The 27,608-nt window shown below is 45.8% G+C and overlaps 1 protein-coding gene across 19 annotated transcripts in view; it reads left to right on the forward strand.

The window, feature by feature from the left end:
- Nucleotides 1-27,608, forward strand: part of MYO18A (myosin XVIIIA) — an 864,705-nt gene that overhangs the window by 747,900 nt on the left and 89,197 nt on the right. For all 19 annotated transcript variants that reach the window (XM_078680070.1, XM_078680063.1, XM_078680078.1 and 16 more), the window contains one exon: nt 20,816-21,001. In XM_078680070.1, coding sequence (XP_078536196.1) covers nt 20,816-21,001 — 186 coding nt within the window. The remainder of the gene's footprint in view (nt 1-20,815; nt 21,002-27,608) is intronic.

Genomic DNA, 27,608 nt, shown 5'->3' on the forward strand with positions numbered 1-27,608 from the left:
CAAAAAGAGGGTCAGAAAAATAGGTGGAGGAAGACAAAAAGTTTTGGTATAACCCTGTAGAAAGGCTCAATCCAACATGTGATCAGCACAGTTTTGTATTAGGTTGTCTGTCACTTTCCTGTTCTTCCATATGTTTGAAGGAGAGCAGCACCAGGGTCCCCCGATTGAATGTGCCATGCCCTTTGCTGTTCACCCTATGTGGGAAGGGTATTCCCAGAAGTGGGTCCCGTGCTCACTACGCCACTGGAGTCAAGCTATCCTGGCTGAAGACGGCTGATAGCCAGAAACCAGTCCTAGGATGCTTGATTCCGGTCCAGGGAAGACATGGCTTGGCAGTTCGGGCTGGACTGTTCCCATGAGGCACAGGGTCAAGACTGATGTGCATATGGCCATGTCTGAATTGGGGTGGCTTGGTGAGCAAAATAATAATGATGGATTAAACCCAGATCTGTGACTGGGGGTGAATGTTTTGCCATTGTGCAACATTCCGTCCATCATCTTGTTTGTTTTGCTGTTCACCCTATGTGGGAAGGGTATGCCCAGACGTGGGTCCCGTGCTCACTACGCCACTGGAGTCTAGCTATCCTGGCTGAAGACGGCTGATAGCCAGAAAACGGTCCTAGGATGCTTGATTCCGGTCCAGGGAAGACATGGCTTGGCAGTTCGGGCTGGACTGTTCCCATAAGGCACAGGGTCAAGACTGATTTGCATATGGCCATGTCTGAACTGGGGTGGCTTGGTGAGCAAAATAATAATGATGGATTAAACCCAGATCTGTGACTGGGGGTGAATGTTTTGCCATTGTGCAACATTCCGTCCATCATCTTGTTTGTTTTGATGCTCTTTCGGTGGCACTTTGATTCAGTTTAGGGCTGCAGACACTCCGAAGTCCCCACATATCTGCATTGATGCACCACTATCCGCGCACTAGGGTTTGTGTGCATGACTTTAACTGTGTTTTGGATGGCGAAGTGGGTGATTTTACTACCGCCCACCAAGGCAGATCCCCAGCAGTTGTTTACTACCTTTATTTCCTCCCTCCATTGCTCACTTGTCCCCTTTATTAGGTCTCGGCTAGAAGCGCGCAAAGCGCGTTCTCGCCAGAGAATTATAGTCGTCGGCTCAGCCGACAATGAGAGGAGACAAGAGCTGGCCACGCGTGCAGCATAGTCAATGGGAGAGGGAGAGACAAGAGCTGGCCACGCGCGCACGGGATTTGGTCGCGCGGGTGAGTCAGTCTCGGACCTGCAGATGTGCACGCTCATGGCGACGGCGTCTCCGCCGCGCGCCACAGAGCGATCGCACAACGCTGCACAAAAGCACACTGAGGAAACCAGTGGGATTCGATGCAGCAAAAGTTACCATATTCAATGGCAAAAGCAGCCGAGGGCAGAGCGGGGCTCCATGGCGCGCACCAACATACCGTTATGTCGCAGAGGTCGGAGTAAGTAGCGCAGCCCCTTTCTGCCCCTTCAAGCAGGCAGCGGCACCCTCACCTACCCTCACTCCCGTACTGCTTGTTGTTTGTGTTTGCAGCACGCTATATTTGCTTTCAATTACACAATGGGGCCACACCCACCACTCGCTGGATGGGTGCGCAGCTCGCTTGACTTGTTTATTATTTATTTTTACATTAAAGCATGGGGCTTGCACGTTTGTTCTGCGCAGCTCCAACTCGCCGTTTTTTTTTTTTAACATAAAATCATGACAGTTGCGTGCCTTACTCCTGTCCATGATTTCACCCAAACCAAAGTGTTGCCGGAATCGCCCTCAGCAACATCGTAAAATAACCATGTGATCTTTTTTTACAATCTTGTTTTCTACGCAAGCAAGAATGCCCTCGGAAATGGCTGCACACGGAAAGCGCCAGGCGACCAGGGATAGACATCAGTGAGCAGAGGCAGAAAATGAACTCCAAGAGGTAGGGCAGTGAGACGCCACACTCACTCACCAGGACGTGTGTAAACAAAGCTACAGCCAAACACGTGAGCTGAGATTAGATGCCAGTTTTCAAACCGGAAATAGAAAGGCCAGGAGCTGGTCTGACAGTACCCAAAAATCCCGGTTAAAAACGGAGGCACTGTCAGATCGGGAATTGCACGCGTCCGGCATAAACTCAATTAAAAAATGTTTTTGTGTGACAGAAATGTATGGTCTACGCGAGCAGCGGTCCCTTCAGACGAAGGGGGACGTCATGTCCAGTTCTATATTTTGAGCAATGAGGTAGACTAATTTTTCCAGGAATAGCGGTAGCAAGCGTTTTAGTGAGTGTTTCAGGTTATCAGGAATTAAGCACCGTGACTCCCCTGTTCCTTTTGAACCTAGTTGCACATTTCCTGCCCGCTACTGCTTTGGCAGGAAGTAAATAACATGCAGCGTGTGTGAACGGGAGCAGTCACCTGTTCTGTGAGCGATGTACACATTAGCATGTGTGCTCCGGTACACGCACCAAGCGTGCTCCGTCCATAAGCAGTAAAATAATGCACAGCCCTTGTGAATAGGAGCACTTGTGCACAGCTGTGTGAGCGCCGTACCACCGCCATATGTGCTCTGGTGCACGCACTGAGCCCACCCCGCCCATAAACAGTAAAATTACGTGCAGCCCCTATGAATGGGATGAAAACTAGGAATACCCTGACCTTTTCATACTTCTCTTTTTCTGTACTGCCTCCTTCCTTTCTGTTTCTTTCAACAACCATATGATTCTCCCCTCACCTGTCTCTTCCCCCAACATTCTGTTTTTCCTATACCCTTCTGTCCCCATACCCTTCTGTCTCCTCAATGCCCATCGTCACTTTCCTTGCCCGTCTGTTTCTTCTTAGCCTTTCTGTCTTTAATAAGGCTCCTATTTCTCCCCTGCCCTTCTTTCACTCCACTTGCCCTTCTGTTTCTCCCCCTGCCTTCCTATCTTTACCCGTGTTTCCGGCTGTACCCCTGCCCTTCTGTTTCTCCCCTTGACCTGCTGTTTCTCCCTTGCCTTCCTGTCTTTCCTGTGCTTCTGTCTCTACCACTGCCACTGTGTTTCTCCCCGGCCTTCGTATCTTTACCCATGCTTCTCTTTCACCCCTGCACCTTTGTCTGTTCCCCTCCTAATCTGTTTCTATCCCTGCCTTAGTCTTTACCCATGCTTCTGTCTCCACAACTGCTTTTCTGTTTCCCCCCCTGCTTTTCTGTTTCCCCGCCCTTCTTCTTTTGTCATGCCGATATATCACTCCCCTGACCTCCTGTCCAGGGCACAAGTCCTAACAAGCATTTGCAATGCAATAGGACTTGCATTTATGCAGGTTTAAGCTATTGGCATTGTAAATCACAATGCCTTTTATTTATGTGTTAAAAACAAAAATAAAAGGCATTGTCGTTTGCAGTGTCAATAGCTCAAAGTCACATAAATGCGAGACCTATTGCATTGCAAATGCTTGTTGTATTATCTCTCCTGCCTTCTGACTTATTTATCCTCTCTCTCTCTTTCACCCTGTTTTAGTACCTCTCTTACATCCTCATTCTCCTCACCAGTCTTTAGTTGTCTCCCACACTTCCTTGTTACTCCTGCCTCACCCTCACTTGCTGCTTCTCTGCTCATCTGCATTTGCACCTCTCACCACGGGCCCCTCCGTGCCTCTCCTCACACATTCAGACTCTTTCTTTGCACCTTTATCAGACATTTTCTTCACCCTTTCACTATCCACCTCCACACCCTCTCTCTACTCCTACTCAGTACCTCTCACTTTATCTTTTCTGTTAGTGACTCAACGTCATTGTCCTAACCCCTCAATTAGTCGATCTCTTCACCCCTTACTGTACTTCATCTGTTAGTGGATCACCCTCCTTGTACTGACCCCTCACCTAGTCCTTCTATTCGCCCCCTCACTCAGCGCTCCTCTTTTCACCTCTCACCTTATTGTTATGTTAGTGGCTCACCCTCCTTATTGTGACCCACCTACCCCATTCTTAACCAGCCACTCGCAATGCATTAACTAAAGCTCACCAAGACTGATTTGCATATGGCTGGGTTCAAACTGAAATGGCATGGTGAGCAAAATAACAATGGATTTAGTCCCAGATCTCTATACTGGGGTGAATGCATGACATTGTTATGCATTCTGTCCATCAACTGTTGTTTTTGCATTTGTCACTCCGAGTGGGATGGGTATGCTCAGACGTGAGTCCCGTGCTCTAGGCCACTGGAATCAAGTTATCCTGGCTGATGAGGGCTGAAAGCCCGAAACCGGTCCTAGGATGCTGGTTTCCAGCCCAGGGAGGACCTGGCTTGGCAGTTCTGGCTGGACTGTTCCCATGGGGCACAGGGTCAAGACTGATTTGCATATGGCTGGGTTCAAACTGGAACGGCATCGTGAGCAAAAAAACAATGGATTTAGGCCAAGATCTCTGTACTGGGGTAAATATATGACATTGTTCTGCATTCTGTCCATCAACTGTTGTTTTCGCAACCATACTATACAGTGACAGACCTTACAATGACCATACTGTACAATGACTAGGCATACCATATTATCTTATACAATGACAGGACAGGCATACCTTACCATACTGTACAATGACAGGCCATTCCATACTATACAGTAATAGACCATACTATACAGTGACATTTCATACCATTCCTGACCATACTATACAGTGACATTTCATACCATTCCTGACCATACTATACAATGACAGGCTATGCCATACTATACGATACCATACTATACAATGACAGGCTGTTATATACCATAGCATACCACACTATACTATACAATGGCAGGCCGTAATATACTGCACCATACCATGCAATAACAGGTCATTCCAATTGATATCATATAATGACAGGCTATACCATCCCACCTATACAATGACCCACCATACCAATTACCATACCATAGTATACAGTGACAGACCATACTGTACAATTATATGGTATACCATACCATACGGGCAAGCCATACTATACAATGAAAGGCCATTCCATACCGTACTATACAATGCCAGATAGGCCATACCATACCCTATTGTAAATGACAGGCAATACCATATTACACAATAACAGCCATATCATAGTATAGATAAATTATCATAGAATGATAATATAGTATTATAAAATGTATGATATAAAATAAAACCATATATTATATTAAAATAATACTCATGTCAAAAAAGGTGCACTGCATGGGTAAAATGTGGCAAAGGTGAGACCTACTGGGTTTGGTAATTGTGATTACTTGGAGCCAGAACAGGGATTTTAATTGATGTTACACAGGCTGTGGTTTGTAGTGATCAAAATTAACTCTTACATCAACTTTTTGATGTTTTTGTATTCTGGCAAATCGCATGGTTCCTACAGATCTTTACTCTAATCCAGACAAAAATGTATTTCTTCTTCAAAAACAACATGAAGTCTCCTTGATATAAACCCAAAGCCTTATTAATGCTTTCCCTTAAAAAAAATCCGGTATCACCATTTTTATCAGAAGGTCCATACAGATTTCATCATGTGTTGCTCAAGAGAGCTTAGACATGTTTGTATTGCCGACCAACAAGAGCTCTGTTTTACCTCTCTTTATATTTAGGCTGTCCTGCAGCTTCCAGACCTTTGAAAAACTTTGGCATGGAGATTTGTGTCCCCTACCTGACACTCACAGATAAAAGGGCATGTTATGTTATGTTATGTTGTTTTATATGGCGCATGGCTACCCCAGCAACGGGGCGTCCCAGCGCTTACAGACATGCGTGACAGATCGGCTGCGAGGCTGCATGTGGAGAAGGAGTGTAATACCTGCCTCCACACCTCTGCAAGTAGATTGATGAAAATAGCCAAGTTTTAATTAGCTTGCAGAAACACGGATGGTGCGTAGTGGATCGTGCTTGTAGAGGGATAGAGTTCCAAAGTAGTGGAGCCATGTGCTTAAATGAGCGTCCTCCCGCTCTGCTCCTTCGTACCCTCGTAGTACAGGCCAGGTGAAGATCTGCAGAACGAAGATCGCACGTCGGGGTATAGAAGGTGCAGAGTCCCTTCAAGATATGAGGACCCTGTCCGTGTAAAATTTTGTGAACTACACCTAGGGTCTTAAATTGGATTCTCTGTTTTACAGGGAGCCAGTGCAGCCGAACGAGAGCCTGTGATGCGGAGCAGTGTTTTGGCAGGGCAAGCAGAGTGCGGGCTGCGGCATTCTGAGCCCTCGGAAGTCTTTTAATGACAGTCAGATTGGAGCCTAGAAAAAGAACGTTGCAATAGTCCAGGTGTGAGAGGACCATGGACTGGACTATTATCTGCCGGGTTGGAGGTTCAAAAAATCCTAGAGTGGGTCTGAGGGCGCAAAGGCGCCCATAGCAAGTACCTGCCACTTTTTTTGCATGGGAGTCCAGAGCCAGGTCATTATCCAGCAAGACTCCTAGATTTTTTACTTCCTGCTTCGGGGTCAGGGACTGGCCCAGTGTGGAGGGCCACCAGTGCTCAGCCCACTTCTGTGGGTTCCGACCAACTATGAGCACCTCTGATTTGGAAGCATTAAGTTGTAGGCAGTTATCAGATAGCCAGTTGGCGATGGCCATAAGATCTTCACCAAATTTAGCTTGGTCAGACTCAGCGTTGTTAGAGAAGGTGAAAATAAGCTGAGTGTCGTCAGCATAAGAAGTTAGTTTGATATCCCGTTCTCTTGCTAATATGGCAAGGGGTCTGACATACACATTAAACAACGTGGGGCTGAGAGCTGAACCTTGAGGGACCCCACAGCTGAGAGGGTATCTGCTGGACGAGTACGGAGCGGCATGCACCTGGAAGGATCGGTCAGATAGAAATGACACAAACCAGTCCAGGGCGCCGCCCCCGACCCCGATCTCCCCAAGACGTTTGAGCAGGATCCTGTGGGAGACCGTGTCGAAGGCCGTACTCAAATCCAGGAGAATAAGGGCAGAAGTGTTGCCCAGATCTTGTGCCACCCTCAGCTGTTCGGTAACTGCCAGGAGGGCTGACTCTGTGCTGTGATTGGCTCTAAAGCCATTTTGAGACTCGGCCAGAATATCATTTGTTTCCAAGTACCTGGTCAGGGCAGCATTCACATAAGATTCCATGACCGTGGCCAAATACAGCAGCAATGAGATAGGCCTGAAGCTATCTGGCCTTAAGGGGTCCAGAGTAGATTTTTTTAGCAAAGGGATCACCTTGGCATGCTTCCAGGAGCTGGGAACCGTAGCTACTTGGAGAGATTGATTAATCAGCTCGCGACCCTCCTGCAAAATGGAGTCGCGATGAAGTTGGAACATCTCGGGTTTGACCGGGTCATCTGGAGAGCCAGACTTCACTTTGGCAGCAAGAAGCTCCATCTCAGCCAGGGATAGAGGGGGGAAGGTTAGAAGGGAGTGAGATAAGGCGGTTGAGACTGTGGCTTCAGGGAGGGGCATAGTCGAGGCATTAGAATTTAAGGTGTTGTAAATACCTTTAAAATTTCCTACGAAAAAGCAAGCTAGCTCTTCGCATTGTGTATTGGATCCTATTGCGCTTTCAGTGGCCTCAGGAGCTTTAGACAAATCCTTTATCAAGGAAAAGATGGTTTTCGAACGATTGGTACTCAAATTAATCAAATTGGTGTAGTAGATGGCTTTAGCCTTTTTTATCTGCTTGTGATACAATTTGGTGGCAGATCTATAGCTGGCTTTTGCTATGGGGTCATATGAGCGTCTCCATTTGCGCTCGAGAATTTTACATTGTTTTTTCCCAATAGCCAGTTCCTCCGAATACCACTGGTGTGCCTGGTCGCGATAGGGCCTTGACAATTTCTTGGGAATAAAATGGTCCAGTGCATCAGTGATCCATTTCCTATAGGCTTTATCAGCCTCCTCCAGATTGCTAGACCATTTCGGCCGTGAAAGTTTGAGTCTGGATTCAAATAGGGCACCATCAAGTTTGTGCCAGGGGGGGAGAGGCTTGGGCCTGGGGCCAGCTGGTATCCCTGTGGAAATATGAATAAGATGGTGATCCGTCCAGGTAAGCGGGAGGGGAGGGTGTACAATGATGTCTTGAATATTGAAGAATACGGGTTCCAACAGATGTCCTGCAGAGTGCGAAGGTCCCCATACCAGCTGAATTAGTTGTCAGGCCTCCAGGTCACCCACAAAATTCAATATGGCAGGAGAATCAAGACACTCAAGAGGAAGATTTAAATCGCCCAGGGCACTAAAGTTGGCTGATTGTAGTGTTAGGGTGGAAATAGCCGCAGCCAGGGAGTCTTGAAAAGTGCCAGCTGGACCAGGGGGGCGATAAATTAGGAGACCTGTAAGGGTGAAGATGTCCGAAACCCTGATCTTAAATAGGACACTTTCACAGTCAGCTATGTTAGCCGGGGAAAGGGTGCAGGCAAGACTCGATTTGAAAATTACCGTTATTGTTAATTAGCATTTAGTGCGCAGTGTGCCATCCCCACGTTAGTGAAATGGAGTCCAACTTAATGGATTGTTACAGGACTGGCTCCTGTTCAAGTTTGGGTCGTGTAACAGGGGCGGCTCCTCCATGTGGGCGGAGGAGCGTCGCCCCATTGCTTCCCGCACTGCGAGAAAACAGAAACCAGAAGAAGGATTTGGTAGGGGGCGAGCGGGTGGGTGGTCCTACACAAGGGCAGGGGAGGAGTGGCTCGCGCAATGTTGAGGGCCTTGACTGTTTGGTCAGCCGTCTGGGTCCGACCAAGCCAGTCATGTGCACTCTCCATCGTCCCTACATGGAGAAAATGGCCTTCCCACAGACGCCTGTGCGGTTGGCATCCCAGCGTTGTGATTGGCTTGGTGGAGGGTAGGGAGGCTGCTTGATTCCTGTTCCTGCGGAGGCAGGAAAGCAGGAGCCGGAGCCTGGAAAACACGGGACCCGTAAAAGGTACTTTGTTTTATTTTCTAACCCCCTCTCCTCTCGCGAACCCCCCTTCCCCGCACGATGACTCACCCGTATTCCCACCTCCCCGCCCCCACCCGTGGGCCGTGAGCCATTGTGGCCGCGACTGTTGTGTGATGTCCTCACTTGATGTCGCCCTTTTCAGAAATACTTCCCGTCCTGAAACAGTTCAGATTTAAACACTAACTTTCCTCTGGTAAAATGTGAACGTCTGCTGCTGTGCCACGAGGGTCGTGGGGGTGGTTTTCACAGTGAGCATTTTGAATTAATAATAACACGGGGCTGAAAGCCTGGTTAAGCTTGGCCTCGCTATCTTTTTCAATAACGTGGCTTATGTGTATGTCGCAGAGGGTCGGCCTTCCAAGAGATGCCCCTTCCTCCTGTGAAGCAAGGGAGAAGTGTTGACGTTATTCTTTCTCGAAAAGCATGGAACAGCTGTGGTCACCCATGCAATATATGTCGAATACGTTCCTCTCTAATCATGTTGCCAAGCTGTGAACAGAATAAGTGTTCAACTAGAGAGAGAGGCTCTCTGGGGACCCCATACACTCTACCTTCCACCAAGAATGTAAAGCAGAGGTATTTGTTTGTGGTGAGTGGAAAAAGGACAGAATAGTTTTCATTCACAACTTGATTAATTGGAGAGTTTAGTCGTTTTTGACCCACAACCTGTGCCGAGTGCCGCATGTATTCATGGAATCTATCCTGGACTTAATGCAAGGTTTTCATGATGCATTCAGTGCCAGGAGAGGTCTGAGGTGTGTGGCTGTTGGTCTAGCTAGCACTGCTTCCAATTCCCAATGTTCTCATTTATGCCAGTAAGTGGAAGAACTTCAGACTTATCTCTCTAATTGGAGACAAAGGGAGACTCCCTTGCATGTGGGGGTCGAGTTACTTTGCCTGCAGAGACACCCTCGGCCAAATACAGACTTAAGCAGGTGTGACTAGCCAGAGAAGAACCTCAGATGCTGGCAGCGACGGACCTCAGCACCTTTCCTGTTATCGTTTGTATGTAGCAGATCACAGTGGTGTAGCAGATCACCCTGATGACTGTAAAGCCAGTGGCAGATACTGTGAAGGCACAGAGGGTAGCATGGGGGAGAAAAATTGGGGAACAAAATATTACCTGCTGCCTGCCGCCTCTGTGGTCTTCTCCTCCTCTGCTCCTGTCGACTCCCAGTAGCTAATGCACAGGCTCGCAGGCACTCCATGGCAAATCCAGATGCTGCTCATCGTCAATCAGAATTCATAAAATCGCAGCTAATCACCAGATAGGGTATCCAGGCGTGTCCAGGCCCGGAGGCTTATTCGAATAGCCGGGTCTTGAGGGCCATTCGGAATTCCTGAAGTAAGGTGATGGTCCTGAGGGGCGTGGGGAAGGCTGTTCCAGGTCTTTGCTGTGATGTGGGAGAAGGAGAGTCCTCCACTACTACTTGGGTAAATGCAGGAGTATAGACAAGTGAAAGGGAGGCGAAGTGTAGTCTTCTTGGTGGTTGGTGGGAGTTCAAGCGGTGGTTAATGTAGGCGGGTCCTTGGTTGTGCAGAGCCTTGTGTGCGTGGGTCTCATGCTGGTACTGTCATTACCCTTTAAAGCAACAAGGGAACCCAAGAAGATCCACCAGGGACCTTGGGAAGTAATTTTTCTAAGCAACAATGGTCCCGGGAGAAGGGAGGAATTTAAAACCAATACATATAGACTAAATTGTGACTATATTGGAATGACATGTCCAGCCGGACAGAGGTCTAATATTTACTTTTGGTAATAAACAGAACATTTTAACAGAGCAATACACAAAGTGGGACACAAGCCTGTGACCTACTTAGCACACGAAAAACAATTACAGACCAGGAAAACGACATACAAAGGGCTTTAGTCAAAGCTTCACGGTTTGTTGTACTATGTTAGTGAGCAATGTCAAAAGGCAACAAATCGCATTATACGCCTTTATAATTAAGCAAATATAAGGTTGAAATGTATAAGGTGTTTCAATTGTCGACGGCGTTTCGATCCGACTTATAATTCACGGATCATCATCAGGACATAGATATTATGCCTATTGTTTAAAAAGCCTCAATTGCCAGGTGGGCTTGCCGGGAGAGTGATTGAAGTGCCGATTGGAATAAGTGAGGTCCGGTATGATTGGGACGTAGGGAGAATATGTTGCCGGTGTATGTGGCTATCCCAGAGCATTGCCAGTAGTCACGTGTGTTACACTGCTGTAAGGACACTGATAATGTAGTTGCAGAACTCTGGTTTTGTGTCCCAGGGCTCTGGTAAAAGAGGAACGCTTGTTAGTGTGCAGTGGTGGTGGCTATATCCAGCTCTGTTTCTTTATGTCCTGAGAAGGGACAGAGTCACAATGGAAGCAGAAAGCGCCATCTTGCGGTGCTCATGAACTATTACAAAGAGTTTCCAGATCCAGTCTGGTGTCTAGGTAGATCAGAAAGTTGAGAAATCTGCAGGCAGAAGTATGCATCAGAAAAGAACCATTCATAGGTACCAAATGCCAAATGTTCACATAAATATGTTGTACCATACATAAGACTAGGAAAGAGAAAGGCATTTGAATTCGGTACTATTAAATACATCCTGTTCCTTTCAACTACATGCCAACATACTTAATGAAAGATGGAGACATTTTTGGGGGGAATTATTTTTATTAACCCCTTCCACGCTCATGACGAGCTGGGCTCGTCATGAAGTAGCCTCCTCGCACGCTGATGACGAGCCCAGCTCGTCATGAAAGCATGAAGATCCAGGAATCCCAGCACAGCAGGGGAATTCCCATAGCATTCAACGTGTTAAACAAACTGAAAAGTAAACAAAAACAGTTCCAAGCAGATCTTCAACATACATCACGTCGACCTTTAGATCACAGAGTACATCTCGTAAGGGCATCATCGTGGACAGAACAATAATGGTCATACATCCCACGCAAGCCTACTTCCTCCCCAAAGTCATTTTTAACTTTATCGTTCCCCTCCCCTCCGCCCCCCCCAAATCCGGTCTCACTGTTCTTAGGCTCTATATTTCCCCCAGGGGTTCCATATTTTTTCCCACTTCTTAGGGCAGCCTCTACTCTTATACACGACCTTCTCTGCAAGGCGACACCAATCCTGTGTATATAATACTTTTATTTGATTTGTTAAAATCGTAAAAGGGTGGAACTTACCACCATGTGATAAACATCAACATATTGAATCAGCGTAAAACAGCATAAAACATGCCCCATGTCCTGGGCTACTTTGCACAGATATACATGATAAGTAAAAACAGGGAGAACGTTTTTAAATATGCAAAGATAAAAGGAAACAGGGGTAGTACTTTTATATGGCAGTGGCCCTCTCATTAAAAGATTGGGGCCAGCAAATAAGTTATAACAAGGGGTGCTGCACACATAAGGGCTTATATTTGATTAGATGTAACTGTCCCCTCATATCTTAAATAAAATGCTTGCAGTGTCTTAAAATAAAAGAGAGGAAGAGGGGGGAGGGGGGAGGGTGGCTGTAAAGAGAATGAAAGATGATCTGGGTCCGGCTGCAAGGTGTCCATATGTCCCAGTTCCTCTTTTGCTCCTTCCTTTTTTTCGAGCTCTTGAGCAGCAAATGTCAGGAATGTTATCGTTTTGCAGGAAAGTTGTATCGAAGACCCACTGAGGCATTTTATTACAGCCGCCCTGCAGGTGTTTCTCTTAGGAGTGGCCTCAGAAGGTACTTCCTTTGATTTTGTAAGGCCGGACAAATACATAATAGATGCAATAACGACTCCACTCCCTTATCACAGAGGCGACAATCCAGAGTTTGCCAGGTCCGTAACCATTTTGGGGTGAGGTCTTTACTCTAAAACCACCCCAACCTCAACAAGCTTAGTTTCCTCTTATAGTGATCCCTGAAACATTCTTGTAAATAGGATTGTTGTTTCAGTTGTTTTTATGTTTGCATCACAATCCAGGCATGACTTTTGCCAGCCACAAATGCTTTGTCTATTAGCAATGATGCTTGTTTTACGGCTTTGTTGGCGGTTTGTTTAAAAACAAGATATGACATTGGTGACACTAATCCATGTCTGTCTTCTAATCTGATAGTTTCGGAGATGTTCCTGCACCCTACATCCGAGCAATGTTGCTCTTAGCCAACCCGCAGCGAGCATTAGCCAGATTTTCGAGTACATTGGCCATCTATCCTCCCCGGTAACACCCAGCAGGAGCCAGCGCAGCTCTGGTTGTATGTATACGCCCAGCACCCCCGCCATCACAGCAGCTACCCTTGCCCAGTATCGTTGAATCACCGGGTATTCCCATAGAATGTGAAAGAACGTACCAGGTAAACCACATCTCCGCCTAAATAGCTCAGAGTCTGCCCGCCCAATCTTATGGAAACATGTAATTCGTAATTGAATTAATCCAAATTTGGCCCATATTGCAATATCTATGGGGCTTTATATCGCCTCCTGCCAGTCATCGTCCTCCTACAGACCAATATCCATTTCCCAGCTCGCCCGGAGCACCACGAGAGGGTCAGGCAAGTTTTTCATTATTTTCCTATATATAAGGGAAATTGCTTTGTCTGGAATGGGGTCTAGCAACAGTCGATCCTCTAGCTGAGCCTATTCTGGTATTGTTTCACCATCTTTGAGATGGTACTGAAGCGTGTGCATCAGTTGGATATATCAGTGTTGTTCCGTCTCTGCTAACTGGTACTCTTTTTTGTAATTCACTAAACATGAGCATCCAATCCCGTCTCCATATGTCCCCCAAAGTGTCTATGCCTGTGCAACTCCAGGTGCGAAATCCCTCAAGTTTCCCTACTTCATATAACCCGTCCCTGTGCCATAGGGGAGTCTGTTGGGATAATTTGCACTTCCACCCAAGTGCGCTTGTGGCAGTGTGCCAAGCTCGTACCGCCGTCTAAGTGTGCACAGAAAGCCCTCTACCCCCTCTGTTCTGGTATAGGTCCAAGATGCAGACATTTAAAGCCATGCCTACTCTTAAGGCATCGTTTTAGGGAGACAATTTACTATTTTAATGCCTTTTGCCATATCACATTGGTAATTATAAATCCTAATATTTTCCAGCTTCTCTGATAATATGCCCACACTCTGCTGTTGTATTTGCGTATGTACATTCAATCAAGCAGCTTGCTGTTATACTTTTGTATGTTTGGGAAGAATGGTAGACCAATGCAGTTAAAACTTTAAATCAAAATGTTGTACTACTAAAATACTGGAATAAAGCTGTTCAGTTTTAGTTGACATCAATTTGTATACTTCATTACCACTATGACTTAATGTAACCCCATTCTGCACTGTGCATGTAAACTAACAGACATGCTCTTAAACAGAGACATCTTCTGATGGATAGATCTAACTACAGATTCCCTATCTTTTGATTCCCCCAGGTGCCAGACTGGATCTGGAACTTTTTCCAGAAATTGCTCCCATGCTCTTGTAGTTTGCGCCATTGGTCTCCGCAGCGACCTTGCCATGCCCCCGGAAGTGATGACATTGAACCATATATAGGCAACACCCCTGCACTCTGTCAGTTTTTTCCCTATGCTGTTCGAAGATGATCTGTACCACTGCTCTTGAACTTTTGTCAGTGTTTTACTGACCACCCAACCGATTATGCTGCCATTGTGCTAAGGATGTGTCCTCCTCCCCCCACCCCCGAAAACTACAAGCTATGTCGTGCTTGCATAAAGCGAGAGTCAGGCATGACCCCAGCAATGATGTCTGTCTTTGGTTTCTCTGATCTAAGCATGATACAAAGCCATGCAATAGATGTTCTCTGATGCATTTGAAGATCATCAGGAAGCCAGAGGCAAAGCTTTATGTCACTAAGCATAAGAAGTGGGCTGGTTGTGCTCCAAATTGTGAGGCCCCTGCACGTCCCAGTCCAGGTTCCCGTCCTCTGGTAATTCTGAGGCGACATCTAAGGACAATTCTTGGCCCAACACAAAAAGTCTGGACAGTCATGTTCATGTTCGTTAAGTTGGCTTGCAGAGGCCCTCAATCTCCACCAGTCGATCAGTTCCAACCCCATTCCCCAGTGAGAGCTAGTGTGCCCCAAGTTTCCCACCTATCCATGCCTCCACTGCAAATAGAGACCTTCAAGGAGGCAGTGCCTCTGCCCTTTCAGACGAATCGGTGTGTCCCCTGAAGGGCCTTCAGACCCACATGGATCCACCAAGGTCCCCAGGCTGACTGCTGATGGCAGGGCCTTCCCTAGCGATTACTGACACCATGCATCCACTCCGTCGCCGAAGGCCTCATCAGTCCTGATGAGGCTGATGCCAGCCCCAGCTTCAGAGCTGCCAGTCTGGGATCCAATCCAGATTCTAATCTCTGATCTGAAGCCGAGTTTGGATAGATTGCCGCCATTGTCTTGCTGTGACATCACTAAGGCACAGTCAGTAGCTTTAGAAGGTGTTCTATCAGTCCCTCTGCGTCAGCACTAGTACCGCCACTACCTGTCTAGGGGCCTTGTCGGCTTAGACTAAGATGTATAGGAAATGTATGATGCTGTACATTTCTGATTGATACAGCTGCCTGTGGATTCCTCACCTTTTGAATTACCCCTGCACCAACATTCCAATGCTAGCACAGGGGTAATTCAGAAGGTGAGGAATCCACAGGCAGGTACTGTATCCACCAGAAAAAGCGTTACTGAAGGTAAGTAACTTGTTCGTTAAGGATGATAAGGAAGCAGTGATGACTTGCCCCCTCACTATACTGATGAAAGATTTATAGAAGCCTCCAGAATGAAAGTTGTCCTGATACATTGTCAGAAATGCAATTGGACTGCCCTTATGTGCCACCGCCCTGAGGATAGGGCATCCTTTGCCGTGGTGATATATTGAGCAGCAGAGGTTCGGAGGAACTGCCTACTGTAAAAACAAATGCAAATCTAACTGAAATCTTGCAGGCTTGCCATCCATCTTCAGAACCTTTACTGCCCTTCAGTGAATCCCCGACAGACACTCTTGCTGCGGAGTGGGCGAAGCCCTGATCGGTACAGTCGGTAAGTCACCTCACAGATAGACACAACTGCCCTGCTCTGGCTCACCCAGCCCTTCAGACTCTACGCCCTTCACTGTAAATCCTTGTAGCTCAACTTAGGTCAGCAAAGTGAGTCTGGATGCCTTTCCCGCTGCTCTGATTGATAGAGAATCTAAATGCGTTCTTTGCTTGGGAAAAGGGTGTTCTCCACTATCTTGGCTTTATGCTCTTTGAATGCAGTCTGCCTGCTCGGTGGATACAGCCATATCCCGGGGACGAGGCGAGTGACGTCACATCTTGCATGACCTCTCTGCGAAGTTTCAAAATACTTTTGCCCAGATGGTCCCCGAAGGACACCATGCAGTAAAATACATATAATAGGCTGGACTGGACAAAACAGACTGTTTAGGCTGGCTGTGGATGCATTAACATGGTTATTTGTCATCATTCTTTGGATGCACGTTACAGCTTTCTCCAGAGCAGTCCAGGTATCTCTCATGTGCATGCCCGTTGGTGGCCCCAGCAGGGGCGGCTCTAGGCTCATGGCGGCCCTGGGCAGGGAGCGTAGGTAGGGGGCCCCGGAAGAGGAGGTCCGGGCGGGGCGCCGAGCGCCGAGGCTAGTGAAGGGGGGGGGGGTCAGGGTGTTTGGAAGTGGAATAGAGCCGGAGGCCGCCAAATCCCTGCCAGGGGCCGCCACGCAAATATGTATCCATCCTCAGAGGATTATTATATTAAGGATATATATATTGGCGTGGTGGCCCCTGGGGTTTAGTGGCCCTGTGCAGGTGCACAGCTTGCACATGCCTAAGGCCGCCCATGGCCCCAGACTATTTGAAGACAATTCAGCCTCAATTCTGGAGCGATTCCACTTTACTGTGCTATGGATCTTTTCTTGGGCTCGCTAGCTCTGACCTGTGAGCTCCACCAACAATACCACAAGTTCAGGGGTTGTTCTTGAGCCCTGGCTTATCACTAGATGCAGCCATCTCAGCCTGAGCAGCAGCCGGCCCCCTCTTTAGGGGCTCCCGGGGGCGTGGTGGTGCCACAAGACGGGCCAACAGTCCTAGTCTTCCTCTTCCAGCATTGCTGCCACACTGTTGTGATTTCCTCTTAGGGAATCACTTGCGGCCAAAAGGGCGGGGAGTGAGGGGCGTCAGAATACATTTGTACCTGCCCAGGGTGCATGCAATTACCTTGGACTAGTGAGTCCTGCAACTGCTTCACCAAAGTCATATCATTTCTTTCTTGTCAACCCCATCCTTCAGTTCCTCTTGTTGTGCTCACTCTTCGACACAACAAGCCTCCATTCTTAGGAGAGAAGTTTATTCAATACCGGCAAGAGGGGGAATCAAGAGAGTGCCAGAGATGGAGAGACAGAACAAGGTGGCTGGACAGGATTATTCGTGAAACAATTCCCCAGACACACAGTCAATCTGTACCATGTGACCACTGGATTTAATTTTCCAAACAAGTTTATTTTTCTTTTTTACATTTATCAGCAATTTTTTGAAACACAAGCACAAACAAAACCACTGTCAATTCAAAAGGTTCATATATACAGTATCTACAAATGCACACATTTACAAATTTACAACAAAGAATCAAACAAAAAATTGGTTAGACACACCAAAAGACAATCACATATGTATAATAATTCAAATAAATTGCAATTATATACAGTGCAGAGATTAGTCCATAAGCAAACAAACGGGCACCAGTCCTAGAGATTGAAAAAACCAAGTGACAGGCAGGGTTGAGATCGAAAACAAGCCTGCCTGTCAACGAAAGCCTGTGGTGTAATGTTAAATAGGGTTGCGAGGCTAGGATACAGAGTGGTGGTATGATTTACATCCTAGCGGCACCCTTTGTTGTAGCCACAGGGTGGTATTGTCGACGCGTTTCGAACCTAAGTATTCAAGGCAATAGGCGCAGAGCAGGACTTAAGGCGTGGTGTCAGGCTTCAGAAGCTTGCGGGTATCAGGGCGGCTCACATTATTTTTGCGCGTGTAGGTCTGGCTAGGCAGACCACGGGGAGGGAAGCGGCCGGTCACTGGCCTCAGTTCAGGCCGGCAGTTAAAATTGGCCCGTTTTCTGAATGAAGTAATCAAGCCACAGTAAGGTCCGTGTTCCTCACTCTCTCCCAGGGACAAGCTGTCTGTAGGTCCCCGTGGTCTGCATAGCCAGACCTACACGCGCAAAAATAATGTGAGCCGCCCTGATACCCGCAAGCTTCTGAAGCCTGACACCACGCCTTAAGTCCTGCTCTGCGCCTATTGCAGGTGTGAACACGATATACCTACGCCACGGCAATCTTTGTGCCCGCGTGCAGAATCTGTTTCCCAGTCCCTGTCCTGAAGAGAACCTTGAATACTTAGGTTCGAAACACGTCGACAATACCACCCTGTGGCTACAACAAAGGGTGCCGCTAGGATGTAAATCATACCACCACTCTGTATCCTAGCCTCGCAACCCTATTTAACATTACACCACAGGCTTTCGTTGACAGGCAGGCTTGTTTTCGATCTCAACCCCGCCTGTCACTTGGTTTTTTCAATCTCTAGGACTGGTGCCCGTTTGTTTGCTTATGGACTAATCTCTGCACTGTATATAATTGCAATTTATTTGAATTATTATACATATGTGATTGTCTTTTGGTGTGTCTAACCAATTTTTTGTTTGATTCTTTGTTGTAAATTTGTAAATGTGTGCATTTGTAGATACTGTATATATGAACCTTTTGAATTGACAGTGGTTTTGTTTGTGCTTGTGTTTCAAAAAATTGCTGATAAATGTAAAAAAGAAAAATAAACTTGTTTGGAAAATTAAATCCAGTGGTCACATGGTACAGATTGACTGTGTGTCTGGGGAATTGTTTCACGAATAATCCTGTCCAGCCACCTTGTTCTGTTTTTCCTATTGTTGAGATCCGGGTTGGTCAGATGTAGGATCCGATACCTTTACTGTTTCACAGAGATGGAGAGAGGCAGCGGGTGCTAATTTACTGTTTATTGTTGTGCAAAATGAATGGTGGACTCAGGCCAATTTTCAAACTTCGTTTCCTGGAAGATTTCCTTAGGATGGACAAATTCAACATGCTAACCCTGACCCAGGTCATCTCTGCTCTTGTTAACATTCTCTATTGTCCCCTGTTATGCCTATAGTTTTTGCTTGCTTTCCTTTTTCCTTCTCATTTTATTCTTTTCGTTCCTTCAATTTCCTACTCCCTGCTCTGTTTACTTTCACTCATATTATCTTTACTATCTGCTTTCCTTCCCCCATTCTTGTTACTCTCCTCTTTCTTTACTATTTAAATGTTGTAACTTTTCTCCTTCTTTCCCTTCTTATTCTCCTCATTCTTGCTATTATTTCCCTTATTCTCTTAAGTCTCCTAGTTCTCTTCTGGGCTTTTTTTTACCTTTCTTTATCTTTTATTTCATGTTGTTACTTTCCTTCTCCCAACTTCCTTTTCTTCAGCTCGGTTGCTTTTTTTGTCTTCTTTCCCCTAATTTATTTCTTAAATCTATGTTTATTATCTTTCCTCTCCGCTCAGGTTTTCTTTCCCCTATCTCTGGTTTTACTGTTCTTCATTGTTTTATGTTTCTTTCTAGTTTTCAGTTTCTAGTCAAGAACATAGACATGTACACATACAAATATGTAATACTTACACACAGGCGCAAATAAACTATGGGCGCACTAACTCAGCAATAGAAACAGTGTCCCCCTATTTACAGGCTTTGCTGTTCTCCTTTTACTGGCATGGGTAGCAGGTAGTACATTGGAGCTATTCCCTTACAGTTTGGGTCATGCATCTCTTTCTGCTCCCTATTCTTGCTGCAGCAGTGTGAACCCCAACAGTAACCAATTCTAAAAGGACCAACAACTGCCTTCTTCCCATCCTTTGTCCGTGAAAGCAAGCTGCCCTCCCCACTCTTATGTGGGTGGCCAGGCCACATTTTTCCTGAGTGGACAAGCTGTATTCCTCGATTTTCTTAAGAGGGAAACCACCTTCATTTTTCTAAGCATTGACGAGTTATTATCCCCACGTTTGTCCAAGTAGACATGCTGCTGTCATCTGCAGTACAGAGTGGACAAGATGCGTTCCCCTCATTCTATTCAGTGTTCACCCTGGTCGTCCCCATTTTTCTCCCTTTGTAAAATATGCATTAAATACCTTTCTCCGAGCGTGCAAACTGCCTTCATGCCCGTGTCCTGGGATACCCAGCTCCCTCCCAGTACTCAGGCCTCATTACTCCCATTATCGCCCAGCGGGAAATGAATTTGGCTCTGTGCAGCGCGGTGATGTGTGTGAGTAATTGCTGCGTGCAGCTGTGATTATTCTCTGTGTATGAATATTGATATGCCTGTCCGGCACTGTCAGGATCTGTCCTCCCCTCAGCACCAACAGCACCTGTGTACAATATGAAGCAGGCATCAAGAGAATGACGAAAACAGCATCCTGCTTTGGGTTGAGGGAAAACAGTGGAGATATGAGTGGCTGAGTGTGGTCACTCTAATGTCTGTGGCATAGGACAGAAAGAAGTGTTTAGATGAGAAAACTCTGATTTATGTTGTGTACGCGTACTGACTTCATTCACCCGTTTTACTCCACTCAGGTTGACAAGAGCTACCCCATTGATCTTGTGTCCATGACTGATTACTCTTTGTCCATGTGCCATAATGATTCACCATAGCGGTGAACTCACTCTAATGAAGTGCACTCCAGATATTGTGGCCTCTCTTCTCCGTCCATGGTTTTTATGTGCTACATGGGTCAAGAGATGTCTACTGCGAGCTTGAATCATCCCTACCCCCTTGGCTCTAGGGCCCAAGGGTGCTGCTTCATTGACATTAGACCCTGGGTCCTCTCTTAAAGAGAACTTCTTTTTCATCTTCTTGAGTGATCCTCTGATGTCACATGTCCATTCCCTGTGTTGTCTGTTCCACAGAGCTTAGCCACGCGCCTCAAGGAGAACATGGAGAAGTTGACAGAGGACCGGGACCAGAAGCTGGCAGCTGAGATCCGCGAGAAGGAGCAGAATAAGCGCCTGCAGCGGCAGATCCGGGACATGAAGGAGGAGACGGCAGAGCTAGGAAAGAAAGAGTTGGAGGCGAGCCGGAAGAAGCATGAATTGGTGAGTGAATGGTTCTGATATGAGTAGGATGGAGGAATGACTGGCGGGTCACTTGAAAGCAATCTTATTTCTAATGGGTAGTTCATAATAAGTAGGCGTTGGTGAGTGCTCAAGCTATTTGTGTGGGATGACCTCGCCTTGAGGTTAGAGGGAAGCTGAACAATTAATAAACTGGCGAATGCAGGCTGAAGGGCAAAGAGGATATATGGAGAATGCATGTGATCAAATGCATGCCAGCAGACACAGGCCACTCCCAAAAAAACACAAGCCAGTTGTGTGGAACTCATTGACAGAGGAGAAGAGTGAAGGTAGCACATGGCTGAGTGTTTTAGGTGAGCTTACACAACACCCTAAAAGCGTCTCCTTATAGAAATGGGTTGGTATGTTTTTGAATTACTCTTTGCTCTCTTCCTGTAGGCAGTTTGGGTTCAGTCAAAGGTCTGTTCCTGCCACAAGTGCTAGGGATAACGCAATCAACAGACTTTCTATATATAGAAACATAGGGCCAGATGTAGGTAGCCCGATACTGGTCGGTAACGGCCGAAATTACCGAATTTCGGCCGTTACCGACCGGTATTAGGCATCTGAGATGTAGGGGCCATATTTAAGGATTCGGTAATTTAAGGAATCGGTAAATTACCGAATTCTTAAAATACTGATAAGGTAAATTACCGACTCCTTAATGTAGGGAGCACTCAAGTGAGTGCAGTTGTCATTTAAGGATTCGCTATTTACTACTTTTAAAAAAGCAATTATTTGCTTTTTTAAAGTGCCATGTGGCAGACATACATCCCGTTAGGGCATGTATGTGTGCCACATGTGCACCCATGCACTATTCAGGGGTGCAACAGGGTGTCAATGTGACACCCTGCCACCCTTGTAAATGGTCCCCCTGTAATTCCAATTCATTCCTATGGGCCTCCAGGCCCATAGGAATTAATGGGAATTACCGATTCGGTAAATACCGAATCAGTAATACCGAATATTACCGATTCGGTAAAATGTACCGAATCTTTATCTACATCACATTTACCGATTCTGAAATACCAAATCGGTAAGATTCGGTATTTTAGAATCGGTAAATGGGAATTACCTACATCTGGCCCTTAATGTACATAAAGTCCTTCACATTGTGTAGTGTGAATGATTCGTGATTATGTAAACAGTTGGGACATTTTGGAGGTGCTCTTGCACGCAATCCATGGGAGTTGAGGATCTGAGAGGATTCTTGTGGGTGACTGAAAATATGCTCTTTGAAAAGATGCAAGCTCATCTCCTTTCCAAAGTGAAGAAAGATGAAGAGAATCTGGTATCGAAGATTCTGGGTGAATAGCATTAGATTGTTCATCTTGTGGTCTTTTTTTGCGTCGTTTTATTTCTAGTCAAGTCTTTGTTCTTTGCTTTTGTTTCCTGTGATTTGTTTTGGCAAGGATGGGCACACCGTTGATAGTTACTTCTTTGTATGGGACATAGTTACTGTTTTGTAGATGGCAAAGAAGATCTTGATGATGATCAAGGTCTGGAGAATGAGTCAGTGTCAGGGTGCATTGGTCTTTCCTTCAAGTCTCAGTCCAGTGTGGGAAGCTTTTCAGTGAGTCATGTGTAAGCTGGGCATGCTGATGTAGACTGGAGAGCACGCCGCCATTGTCTTTGTCGGAGACAACGAGGGCTTGTATGATTTTTCTGAAATCCACTTCAGGAAGGAAAGGCTGTATTTTACAGAGAGATATCTGGCACCATGCTGTCTGGGACTTATTGACAATGTGAGTTCTGAAGAAGACATTGCTGTAAAGGATGAATGCAAGCAACGTTGCTTTTTCTGCGAGCTACATGTTCAGTCCACCCAGGTTCATGTTGCTGTGCCTATTTAAGCTTGTTCAATACTATTAGCAATAAGGATAAAATTGCCTTGAGTAAGAGATAAAAGGTCCCAGTGCGACCTGGTAGGATTTGAGACGCAAAAATCCTGGGCACTTCCCAGCAGGAAGGAGGAACTGCCTAGACAAGGCCTGCAGCACAGCCACTGGCAGACTGCCCCTGTCATTAAACAAGATCTACTGCACAGTGACATTTGCCGCACTTTTATCTAGATCCTGAAGTTGCAGGGTCTACCGATCAGTATCAATTTTAAGACTGCGTGTGTTCCCTCCTGTTTGAGATACTGGGTACTTGGTCTGAGAAGGAAAGTTGGGCCTCCAAACTACCACGACTTTCTTTGATCGCTGGATCGTCGTATGAAAATTAGAGTGGTTTGATGATACTCCTAAGTCTATGGCTCAGTTCAAGAGATACTGCAAAATATTACATTAGCGTTACTACCTTCTTTTGCGGTATGTAGACTACTTCAATGTTTTGTTATCTAGTTCAGTTTGGCTGAACGCCTCTTTTTAGAAACAATGAGACAGTGTTAGTCTATGATAGTTCAGGACCAGGGTTAGCTTCGGTTTTCAGGTGAGTGCTGAAAGTCTTTAAACATTGACATCTATTAAGATGTCATTGGGCTACTGAAGAGAGAAGACCCACATGTCAATGTCGAAAGGTTGCCCTTGGTGTTTCACTACTGAACAATGTACTACTCATTGGAGTTTCACTACTGAAATATGTATTGCATTATTTGCAGACATAAATCAAAGTCTGATGGACTTAAATTAAGTTATTCGAGCCATGCGAGACAGAGACTAGTGTGTGCCCGAAATTGGGTGCACAGGAACATGTTAGAAAAGCATGCATAAACTTGCGGGGCAGGTCACACGTACCTCATTTTTTTTAGATAGTACACTGCAAAGGGTCTCTGGGGTCCTCAACGAGTTTCTTATTCTGCTAAGCTAGGCTGAGCTATCTTTTCTGGCAATACTTAAGTCAGCAATTGAACAGACATTGGCATGGTCACAGGCAGAATTTCGGCTTAGTTCCAGATTTGCAGTGAAAGCAATTAGTTCTGGCCCAGAAAGCGCCAATATTCCATGTAGGTCCAGTTCAGTGTAGTAGTTAAATTGCTAGAGTGGCGCTCCAGCCCATATTGTCAGTGAATGAAATTTGAGCTACCACTTTCAGTCTTATGTAATACAGGGCTCAAATAGTTGGCTCTTACCAACCTGGCTGTCTACATCTTGGTGGACTTTCTCTCACTCTCCGAAGGTTAGATGTCCATTTCAGAGTCACAGTCCTGAATTCCTGAGCAGGGGTATTCTGTGGTTGGACAGAAAGATACGTTCTTGGCTTCCTAGCATGTTGTAGGGCACACTTTGTAGCTGCCTAGGTAAGAAAATGTATGGAGTTCTCCAGACAGCAAGGAGAACAAGTATTGGAAAAGCCAATACGCCTTGGCAATGCCTGAGCTATTGGTCTGTTCAAAGTGAATGTCTTTCAGCCATGTTTTATAGCGGAACATCTGCTGTTCGGCACAGGATGTTGAGCCGACACTGAGTCTCTTCACCCCCCATGTTGACTTTATTTTCCTGCCCCTCCTAACCTAATAAACTGCTGTGATGTGGCCTGCGCTGGCCACATCATAGCGCTTTTTAGGTCTTTTCTGGGCAGTGCATGCACTGCGAGGCATGATGTAATGTACGCTGTGGCTTGAAGCCCCTCCTCTTATTTCATTTGTTGTCGTCCCTGCCTTAAACATGTCTAGTTACTCCCGCCTTTTGTTGTTTTGTATCCTCCCTGCGGACTGCCCCTTCTACTTGTGGTCTTACATTTTTTGTAATTTATGTTCCTTCCTGGCACTATTCTTTTGTTAAAGTCTGCCTCTGGCTTCTGTTCATGCACTTTCATGCGTTTCCCCCCTAATACATTTTTACTGCTACCTGAGTTTCCGCTCGTGTTGCCGTTTACATTGTACAAAATGTGTTTATATACTTTTGGACACCGCTGGGCTTTTATTTTAACATGGCGCCCGCTTCAGGGAAGGGCGCGCTTTAGATCACTGTCTTCTTTCCTCATGGGTGCTTCTTGGGAGGGGCATGGGTGCTTCGAGCAATAAGCTTCAGTTTCTCATAGTTCACCATGCCGGCATGTCGAGGGTCCGTTAGTGGAGCAGGATACGGAGGTAAGAGGTAAGTGCCCCCGGTAAGACCATGGGTTAAGATTAAGGCTCCCTGTTTTACGTTTTTACTGATTATTACAGATATGCAGACAGTAAACCATTTATTTTCCTGTCTGTATTTATTTTTAAATGTGGATAAAAACGAAAAGTGGGTTGTTTTCGAGTGCTTCTAGAGGCTGTCAATCATGACTGCTAGGCCAATAGTTGTGCGGATTGACAGGTAAGGGGATTACTAAAAATAAAATAATTTTAGTAAAGAGCCTTAAAGAGCAGTAGATTTGCACAGCCGTTTACACAAACTTGATAATAAAATGTGCATGTTTTCTTATAAGTGCATATTTTATCATCTGAGTGTGTATATATCGTTGAAACCTGTCAGGCGTTCAGGCATGAGTGTACATTAACTGGTTAAATAAATGCAGAAATATACACATTTCAGCTTCATTTTTTCACAAAACCTAAAATAAATATGGATCAATACAGGTAAAATTAGCAAAAAATAAATATGAATAAATACAGACGTAAATGACAAAAATATAAATACCATAAAATGGGGAGCCCTAGTTATGATCAGCCATTTAGAAGTCACAGACTTCCGTGGCTGCCAGATTTTTATCCAACTTTACTTTAATGCTCATGGCAGTCCTGGCAGCTTCTTTTACCCTCCCCTCCTCCTTCCACTTTTCCTGTTGGTCCCTGCAACTTCTGGGGTTTTTTTTGTGTGCGGTTAGGGGTGGTGGCGGGCAGTGTCTCTTAGGGTGCTCTCACCACGAAGCTCCGCCCCCTCCAAGGCAACCCCCACCTCCTCACACAGTGACCTTTATTTACAGGTTGGCAGGTCTAAGATCTGTATGAAATGTTCAAAAAGCAGGGCCATTAGTAGGAGACAAGGCAAACCGTGCCTTCCTGGAACTTGTTGGTATTCAGAGGCGAGGTGGCTTCCGAGTTTCTAAAAGCACTTCGCGCTTCAGGAGGTCTAGCCGACACAAGAACAGTCGGCCCCTTCGCGAGCAGACTGACACAGACTCAGCCCATTGCCCTTTCCAGACACACTGACCTCACCTAGCCCAGATGAGCGTCCTCTCTGGAGTCCAAAAATCATCCTTCATGTGCAGACTCACCTCTCCCCTGAGACATGTGGTACAAACAGCTCTTGACTTGTATCCCTTCACAACCTAGAATGGGTAAGGTCACATCTCAGTCTCTTGGCTTGGGTGGGCAGTGGAACCCCAAGTTAGGCTTCTGTGAGTCCTTACTAAATGTATGTTTGTGTATTTGAGTGATAACGCGGGATTTCTGGTCTATTGTTATCTTACCAGATCCCAGCTCAGGTCGACTGAATCGTTGGTACCTGTCATTGAGTAAAAGGCAATCCACTACTAGGTTAATCAAGAAAGAACTTACACCACTCTAAAGAACCACTTACCACTGGAAAAGGTTAAAAAGTTTAATTTAAAGCCAAAAGTATCTGGAGATACAAACATCTCAGAATAAGGTTCAAAAGATATACAGGTATCAATATAAAAAGGAACTCTCTGAATGCTCTCAATCGACAAAAGGAAATTATCAAAAATATCTCAAATACCATTAGAGTTGCAAGAATCGCTGTGAGTTGCAACTTGAGAGTCATTTACAGAAAAGAAAAATACAGGTTAGTCTGTCCCTACACTAGATTAAGTGACATCCCTACTTAACAAGATCTTTACCTAAAAAGGTGTCAGCAGTGGTGACTTCCAAAGAAGATCACACACTTCCCTTAGTCTTTGTCTCAAAGTCGAAGTCTTTCAGTTCTCTATCTGCCTACCCATCCGCTCTCTTAGGCTCCTCAAATCATCTGCTCTAACTCCACCCCGGGGTGCTATCCCTAATACAAAATCACATTTCCAATAGGAACGCCCCTTAAGACGCCTATCACGTGGTGCAGTTTCGAGCGGCAAATTCCGTGCTGGTGCTCCTCGGGACTCTTCATTAAAGTTGACCTTGCTTCCCAGGCTTCTCTTCGACCAGGCGGTACCCCCTAAAATTCCTGAAGACTCCTACAGGCCTGTGCCTGGCGCCTCTGAACAAAGGCCTATTCATTATTTCTGATTTAAGTTCCCCTTGCACCTGCAAACAGACACTCTCTCGGTAGGCCCCAAATTCCAGCATCTACCATCTCTAGAAGTCATAAAACATCTTGGACAGACCTATCGTTCGTGCTCTGTGCGACCTCTCCTTAACGAGGTCATGCAGATCAAAGAAGCGACTTTATCTATTCAGGCCTACTAGAATTACATGAAACGGGCCTCTGCAATATGCACATTAAATTTCTTTGTTTAAACAGTATTTTAACTAACACACATTACTAAAATATAACACATCTATTTAAAACATACTTCAATTCCATGGTTAATAATACTTTGCAGTAAAATGACATTAGAATCCAAGTCACTAAAAGTGTAGCAGCATCTTTCGTTTCTTGTGAAATGCCATGTGGCCTACACATTTTCATGGTTTGCAGAATTACATTTCGTTTCACTTAGTCATCTAACGTGTGACTCCAACATCATTTTAACATTT

This window comes from Lissotriton helveticus, chromosome 3_1, assembly GCF_964261635.1.
Source record: "Lissotriton helveticus chromosome 3_1, aLisHel1.1, whole genome shotgun sequence".
Classification (NCBI taxonomy): Eukaryota; Metazoa; Chordata; class Amphibia; order Caudata; family Salamandridae; genus Lissotriton; species Lissotriton helveticus.